The 8,971-nt window shown below is 38.5% G+C and overlaps 1 protein-coding gene across 1 annotated transcript; it reads left to right on the forward strand.

Moving 5' to 3' along the window:
* Positions 1–3,745: 3,745 nt before the first annotated feature.
* On the forward strand, positions 3,746–8,165 carry LOC133742904 (acid beta-fructofuranosidase 2, vacuolar). Its single transcript, XM_062170607.1, has 7 exons — positions 3,746–4,350; positions 5,443–5,451; positions 5,645–6,501; positions 6,897–7,058; positions 7,150–7,385; positions 7,602–7,689; positions 7,785–8,165. Exons 1-7 carry the CDS (start codon positions 3,909–3,911, stop codon positions 8,067–8,069), a joined length of 2,079 nt encoding a protein of 692 aa, XP_062026591.1. The 5' UTR covers positions 3,746–3,908; the 3' UTR covers positions 8,070–8,165.
* Positions 8,166–8,971: the final 806 nt, after the last annotated feature.

Consider the following 8,971-nt stretch of genomic DNA (forward strand, 5'->3'; position numbering starts at 1 on the left):
CAGGGGCAGTTTCGGAAAAGAGGGAAAAGTTTGAGATTTTTGATTGGAGGGTCGCACGGCCCCACCACGTGGCAGCCCCTACCCAAGACTTTTTCATAATTATGTCGCCAGATAGTTGTCGTTGTCGTTGTGTTTTTTTTTTTTTTTTTGAGAAAAATAGTTGTCGTTGTGTACTTGTGTTAGGATACCCAGTTGATGAAAAAAAAGATATATGAATGGAACCTTTATGCCAATGATCATGTCATCGGTAACCTTTTTTTTTTTTTTTTTCAATTTGCAATCTTTTATTCTTAAGCTAATTAATGGATCTACCACCCAAAAACAAACAAAAAAAACTTATGCGGTTGGTTTTCTTGATTTCAAAGTCTTAAAGAAACTTCTGATCAGAAGGACTCGATGAATAAAAGGTTTGATACGAGTAGCCCGAATACTATGACACAACGGTTAATAATCCAATTCGGAATCGATCTACACCTCCATTTTGTGATTTTGTGATTTTGTGGATTTCCATAGGGTCCATGCCAAATCCCTTATTTCTCTATTTTCTTGGAGGAGGCACTTACATGTGGAATAAACAAAGCTCCAGGCTCCAGCATATCAGCATATGGGGGTAGGCATTTGCATGTGGAAACATGCAGAAACCTCAGCAATGCTAATCATGCAGTAAACTATTTAGAAAACTACAAAAGGGTTACGATCTGGTTTAGGTTGTTGTGTTTTTATTCATTTTGTTTTTTACACAATAATGCATCATTCATTTTGTTTTTTGCACAATAATGCATCATTATTTGTGGGAGACAAAATTCTATGATGAGGCTTTGACATTGGCCAAGGAGAACAATGATTTTAAGCAAGCTGCTGAGTCACCATGTTCAAATGAGTCACGCCAATAATGAACTGGATATATATGAATTTAGGCCACGGATGATCCAACTCAATAATTTGGTATTAATTTCCTAATTTCTATCAGTAGTTTAGCAGATGTCACCTTCTAAATCGAAACCTGAATCTGTAGCACCAATCCTTGTTAAGTTGAAGTACTCAACCAGGTCTTTTGGAGCTAATAACAAACCTAAAATATGGGTAAGCCATCAGTTTGGCTCTTCTCGAGTCTTCTATATGTGCTGTACACGTCTTAATTTCCAAATTTTAATATCAACTCTCCAACCCTCCCAAACTAGTATGTGGTCTCTCAATTTTCTTACTCCAACTTGTAATTTTAATAATAACCCTCACATTCTAATTTTGATTGAATGTTAGTTTCCACTTGTGAATTTGACTTGAATTTATACCTAACGGAATACACCAAAGGTTGGAAAAGAGAAAGAAAAGGTATTGTGCATTTGTGCCTCAATCTAGTGTGAACATAATTATACTTCATTAGTTAAAATGTTCTATTTATTTATTTTTATTTTTTTGAAAAGAAAATGTTCTATTTATTTGATATATATTGTTTCGCAAATGATTGGACTTAAGAAATTTAAATTAAAAACATGGTAAAATGCGGCGTTTATGTAATTAATTAACAGACACGGTAAGAGTGTGTGGCTACTGCCTACTCTAATGTTTTCGCTTTGCAACTCTAATTGGTTGCAATTGGCTAAATATCATAATATTCTCATATGAAAACTATTTCCTCATTCATCTCCTTTCCTAGAATTTTTTTTTAGTTGAATGAGGTCATGCTTTATTGATAATCAAGAGTAAACTCAGGTACAAGCTTTTCAGCCTCGATTACAGAATGAATAAAAGATTCTAAAATTAGAATCTCCTAACCGTTTAAACGAACTCCAAAACAATTCTTTTATCATCAATTAGAAAAAAGAAATCTAACTTCTTCAACTAAAAGACGGTAGACTTTGACAAGTGCTAGATATACAAGAGCTATATATACACCAAAAACATTTGACAGCTCAATTAGAAAATACCAACCTAGGTTGTGTTTGGAAAAACTTATTTGCAACTTAAATTTAAAGCAATGGATAGCAACGTTGTTTCGTAAAACAATTACAAACTGTTTTTTTTTTTTTTTGTCAGAGATCTTTTAAAGCCAAAAGGAGGCAGCTTGTTTTTTTTTTATTGTAGTACTTTTAATTTCAAGCTTACTAAATATTTTGTCATTTTTATAGTACTATAAGCACTTTTAAAAATACTCAGTTTAACAAATATTCAGCTGTTTCATTTGACAGTCACTTATTCTCATATCAAAACATAAACCAATTAATTTATCTTATTAGTATAGCCGTATCTAACTGGCCTCTAACTTGGATTGTCTTTAACCAAATTTCAGCGTAAAAAAAAAAAACATGCTCTCTTTTTCTCTCTCGAGAGAAACCCTAAGGCCGCAGCCGGCCTTCCTTGGCGGCGGCGGCGCTGCAAATCTCTTGACTCTCTTTAGAGAGGTTTTCCGGCTACGCTGTGGCTCGGTTATTTGGAGTTGGAAGGGGGGCAGCACTTCTCTTTTTTCTCCCCTACCTGACGGCGACGGAGATTGGCTTCGTCGAGGTCCCAAGATGCTGGAGTTGGTTCGAGTTCGTCCTCTTGAGGGACCGAAGCCTCTGAGGGCAGTCAGATTGGATGCGTTAACGCAAGATCTCTCGCTTTCACTCTCGTCGGTGTTGGGCGATGTTGGAGGGGAATTCGTTAATGGCTGGGCTGCTCAAGATCTGGGCTCAGACACAATCGGGGGCTTCTGGGATGTGAGGGATTGCTGGGATCGAGTCGGCGCTGTCGGCGTGATGCATTGTCCAGGTGGTTGTTTTGGACCAGGATTGGCTTTAGGCCGGGGAATGGCTACGGACACGGCTGTGTTTGTTCGTTTTCATGGTTTGGAGGATGAAGATGATGGCGCGGCGGCCCTGACGGTGAGCGTCGACGGTGACGTGGCAGGTGGCTTTTGGCTGGAAAGACACATGTGGGCTCAATGGGTTAGGGCTTTGGTTTACCCTACTCTTTGGGCCTGCATTTGGAGTGGCTGGGCTTCTTGGGCCTTGCACTGGTTGGTGGGCCTCAGCTTTGGGCTCACTGGCCTAAGGTCTCAAGTGGGCTGTATTACCCTTGTGCTATGGGGCTGGGTCTCCATGGCCTATAGCACTGTTTAATTTTTGTTCGGGTCGCAAAAACCAGAGCTTTAGTTGAAACCAATTTTATGTCTGCTTCGAGGTTTCTTGGTTTTTGTTAGAATAAAGGTGCGTGGACTTCCTAAAAGGTGGGTGTACTCGGGATTTTTTGGGGTTTTATTCTTCTAGGATAGGATTTCATGAGGTTCTAAGGAACGATTCTTTCTGTCGACCCCATAGGGGTGTTTCGTTTTTGTACTGCTTGCTGAACTTAATGAAAGGGCTGGCCTATTTTGATAAAAAAAAAACTTGGATTGTCTTTATTCGGTTTGAAACTTTGAATAGGTAAACTTTGAGAAAAAGGAAAGACACTACGACTCTATCAATTAATATACACATACTTCTCCCCAGCAGAAATAATACATATGGGATAACTGTTACCTTCACGGCCTCACGTTAATTATTCCTAATTAAGAACAAAATGTTAAATGCCATTATTTCCATTCAGCCCAAAAGTTCATGAATATTAAAATTACAATTATATGACACCAAACAGAGCTTACCACAAGACTCGCTAAGCCAGCTTCAAACTCTGTACGTTGTCCACTTCTTCAGCAAACCAGAAATTTCTTTGTCCACTTGTCCCTCTCCAATATTCAAAACCAAATTAAATTGATCTTCCTCGTGCTTTATGTACATATGGAACACATGCACTTTGTCTGAAACTTCGACCCCCAACTCATTCAAAAATATGAAATCCAAGAGCACCCATTAATCTCTAGCGAGTATAAAACAATCCCATTACTCTCTTCTTTCAGATCAAAACTTGTAACTTAAGGCCTGAATCCCATGGCAGACACAAGGCCTTTGCTTCCTTGCGACCCCGATGCCCTTCCCACCGCCTACACTCCTCTCCCAGGCGGATCCTCCTCTCCGCAGATCCGGCGGATACACGTGAAGGAGGTTCTGGCTATGTTCGCCGGAGTGGTGATGGTTTCTTTGTTGGTGGTCATTATAGGGAATACAGGTCAGGATGGAAATGTGTACCATAGGAACAATAGGAGGGATAAGCCAATGTTATTGGCTGCTTCACCAACCAAGGAAACTGCCACCAAGGCAGAGAAGTTGCAGGCGGTGACACGTGGCATGGCGGCCGGAGTGTCGGAGAAATCGAGCCGGTTGTACAGCAGCGGCGTTGGTGAGGGCACGCCGGTGTATCCGTGGAACAATAGCATGTTGTCGTGGCAGAGGACTGCTTTCCATTTTCAGCCGGAGAAGAATTGGATGAATGGTACGTACGTATGAATTTACCATTTTTTTTGGAAGGGACTGGACGGAATACTAAGATTTCGATTCAGTCAACTGGGAAATGGATTCATTGATATGCATTTTAACTTAAAAATTATCGTAATGCCTGCTCTAGATAGAACAGACACCTCCATCGTAGATCGTTTACTCTCTCTCTCTTTCTTTTTTCCTGATTTTTTTCATTTTTTAAGAGGTGTAGACAACATGATTTGCTTGGACAAAATGATTTGCTTCTGTTTAATTTTTAACTTATGGACCAGAAATGAGATGGATGTGTTGATCTAAACCACGTGGTTTGGGTAAAGGAAGACATTTTGTACTTGATTTTTCTTTTATTCATGTGGTTGCAAAAATGATGGGTCATGAACAAAGTGATTCTACTTTTCAGAATTTCATGATGTCCTTCCCATACTCATTTACAGTACTTAAAGTTGATTCTTGCCTTCACTGTAGAATTTCTCTTTTCTATCTGATGACAATTACAAAATTTTAGATTTTTCGTGTTAAGATTAGATTTCATCCAAGTTATAAATATTATATGGAATTGATAGAGTAATCTTTTTTCATTTGACAAATAGAAACAAACTATTCAATCCAAATTCATTTGACTATCTTTATTAAATACGTAATATTCTTGTCTTTTCGTCCTAAAAAAAGAAGCACATTCTAAATTTTCAACGCACATTCTAAATTTTCAACCTAAACAATTCACTCATGTAAATATTAAAATGATGTTTTATTATCTAACGGTCTATTAAAAACATGTTTTACCCTCTCTATGACGAAAAACTTGTATTGCCAACTTATTCGTAAGAAAATTATTAGTGACAAGTACAAACTTAGCCACCATAAAATGATGGCTTTGACTGCAAGTCAAAAATCAAATTTTGAGAGATAGTCCATAAATACATGATACATTTTTCGGACTAGTTCTTTTGCGTGAATACATTACTTTCTTCATTCTTATTCATTGAATTTCAATTATTTTCTATATTATTGATTTTGGTTATTTTCTATGGTTGTCCTTTTCATTTGCCAATGCTCTGGTTTGGGAATCCTCTTCTTGCTGCTTCAGATCCCAACGGTAAGCCAATCTTTAATTTTTCTTGTTTCATTACTTAACAGCTTTTGTCTTTGCGTTTTGATGTTATTATGTATCGATATTCAAATAAAATGACACACTGTGATATAAAAATACTCAAGTCTCATAATAAAATTTGACCACCAGTGATGTTGACAGTAGATTATAGTTTGTAACATCAAATTTTGTTGTACAGGTCCATTATTCTACAAGGGTTGGTACCATTTTTTCTACCAGTACAATCCCAAAGCTGCAGTATGGGGAAACATAGTATGGGGTCATGCAGTATCCAGAGACTTGATCCATTGGCTTCACCTTCCTCTAGCAATGGTAGCTGATCAATGGTATGACATCAATGGAGTCTGGACTGGCTCGGCTACAATTCTCCCAAATGACCAAATTGTCATGCTCTACACTGGTTCAACCAATGAGTCAGTCCAGGTCCAATGTCTTGCATACCCTGCTGACCACAAAGACCCTCTCCTCACCAAGTGGGTCAAGTATTCCGGAAACCCGGTTCTAGTCCCCCCTCCCGGGATCGGAGTCAAGGACTTCCGGGACCCGACCACTGCTTGGTACACTACTGAAGGGAAATGGAGGATTACAATTGGGTCCAAGGTTAACAAAACTGGTATATCTTTGGTTTATGACACCAAGGACTTTATTAAGTATGAGCAACTAGATGGTGTGCTTCATGCTGTGCCTGGGACTGGAATGTGGGAATGTATCGATTTTTATCCGGTGTCGAAAATTAGTGACAAGGGGTTGGACACTTCTCAGAATGGGGCTGATGTGAAGCATGTGATGAAGACTAGTCTTGATGATGATAGGAATGATTACTATGCATTGGGGTCTTATAATGAGAAGACTGGAAAATGGGTTCCTGATAATCAAAAGATTGATGTTGGGATTGGGATTAGGTATGATTACGGGAAGTTCTATGCTTCCAAGACCTTCTATGATCAGAACAAGCAGAGAAGGGTGTTGTGGGGTTGGATTGGAGAGTCTGATAGTGAAAATGCTGATGTCAAGAAGGGTTGGGCATCTCTTCAGGTACATCGGTTTCGTTTCTGCTTAATAATTCAAGTAATGCTAGAGCTAGAACACCAAAACAAATCCTAAAACTTTCGGCCTCAAATGATTTGACAGTATTTCATTTGTCAAAACCTCATTTGTTTTAACAAGTATTGCTACATTACCTGATACATCGCTGGGCGAATAAGTTTGGCAAAAGTTTTGGTATCTCTAGTAATGTTCACTTGCGAGAGAGTCTAGTAACATAAGGCGCTTATGTTCCAAGACTCAGCTTAATGCGATTTGAAAATTCACAGACTTCCCACATAGGCATCTTGTGTTACTAAACTGTCTAGTAACAGAACATTTCCCTTTAGTTTCACACCTGTATTCTTTTGCTTAAGTAACAATGTTTCTGGAATAATTTTGAACAGGGAATTCCAAGAACAGTGTTGTTTGATCAAAAGACTGGTAGCAATCTACTTCAATGGCCAGTGGAGGAGATTGAGAAATTGAGATTGAACAAGAAGAACTTCGACAAGGTACAAGTCAAGGCAGGGTCAGTGGTGCCACTTGACGTTGGCACAGCTACACAGGTCTGCAATCTGTATGCTATTCTTAAGCTTCTGTGACAATTTGGAGGAAATTACCTCTTGGCTTAAATTTTGGTTGGCATGAATGTTACAGTTGGACATTGTCGCCGAGTTTGAGTTGGATCAGAAGGTTGTAGAGAGCGCAGCTGAATCCAACGAGGAGTTCAGTTGCCAAACTAGTGGTGGAGCTGCCAAACGCGGCGCATTGGGACCCTTTGGTCTTGCTGTTCTTGCAGATGACAGCCTCTCTGAGCGCACTCCTGTCTACTTTTATGTTGTCAAAGGATCTGGTGGCACTGTCAATACCTACTTCTGTGCTGATCAAACAAGGTGCGTATTAAGATTTTTATTATATCTAATATCGTGCATGTTATGTTATTAGACTCTGAATCACCAAAATCAAAACCTTCAAACACAATTATCCCACCTAATAAATGGTTGAAATTCGTAGTTTGACAACATAGCGTATGAGAATGTTTTTGAGAAATTTATTAGTTGGTTGTAATATTGAATTGCTGAACTAAATATGTTTTCTCTGTCTTATAGGTCTTCTGTGGCAACTGATGTTGTTAAACAAGTTAGTGGTAGCTATGTTCCAGTACTGAAAGGTGAAAAGCTATCTCTGAGAATGCTGGTAAGTGGGCTGAACTTAGCTCATTAACTCATTTTAACCCATGGATAACAAAATCATCAAATTTATGACCTTCTTCAATCATATATGTATTCCAGGTTGATCATTCAATAATTGAAAGCTTTGCTCAAGGTGGACGAACAACGATAACAACGCGCGTTTACCCAACTCAGGCAATTTATGGAGCTGCAAGGCTCTTTTTGTTCAACAATGCTACTGACACCAGTGTTACTGCCTCACTCCAGATATGGCAGATGAACTCTGCATTCATACGTCCATTCTCACCTGATGCAGCGAGTCATGCAAGCTTCACCCCTGTTACAGTATTTATCAAATTCATCGTCCCATTTGGGATTTTTTTAACTTTATATTTTGTAAGATAAGAAAGGTAATTGATTTGGTCCGCGTATGATTGTATGGAAACATTAATTCTATTTGTTGAAGAGGTTAATACCAGTTTCTGCAGTTTGATTCTTTGATGCCATGGAGTTCAAAACTGTACTGATCCTGCTACAGGGGCCCAAGCTATTTATATATAGTTACATATCCCTAGCTAAAAAGAAAGAAGCAGACATTCAAACAATAACTAAGCAATACATCATTTTAAGACCTGTTACTGTAATCAGGGCCGGCCCTGAGGGTTGCCGCCTGAGGCGGCCGTCTCAGGCCACCGGTTTCGGGGGGCCTCGAAGGATTCAGTTCTGTATATATGGCATATATCGTTTTTGCTTTAACATATGCATATTACAATGTTTTTTTTTGACAAGATGCATATTACAATGTTACTCAAGTGGAAGCGCAGTTTGTTAGCACCTAAGCCAACCAGAGTTCGACTCCCAGCGGCCTCTTTTACTTCTTTTTTCCTTTTTAAAAATTACCCAAATTAAACCCCATATAAAAAATGTATTTTAACTATTTTTGTATTTCAGAAATTCTTCAAGTATGAATAAAAGTTCATACACACTTTTTTTAATTTTAATTCTATATTTATTTTTAATCAAAACACATTATTTTGTACTGTTATTTGGCGAAAATATTATATATCTGGGAGGCCACATTGTAATTCTTCGCCTCAGACCTTTGAAATCTCAAGACCGGCCCTGACTGTAATCCATCTGAACTATAGTGATCATTCAAAGTCAGCTTATGAGGATTTCATATATTCTGATTATGTGGAAACTGTACGTGAGCACGTTTTTACTAACTACAGAACTTCTCACGAGAATGATCTTCTAATTGTCTCATTCATCTTGCATGCTAATGCATATCTCCAATCAACTTCTTC

The sequence above is a fragment of the Rosa rugosa genome, chromosome 4, assembly GCF_958449725.1.
Source record: "Rosa rugosa chromosome 4, drRosRugo1.1, whole genome shotgun sequence".
NCBI classification, from domain to species: domain Eukaryota; kingdom Viridiplantae; phylum Streptophyta; class Magnoliopsida; order Rosales; family Rosaceae; genus Rosa; species Rosa rugosa.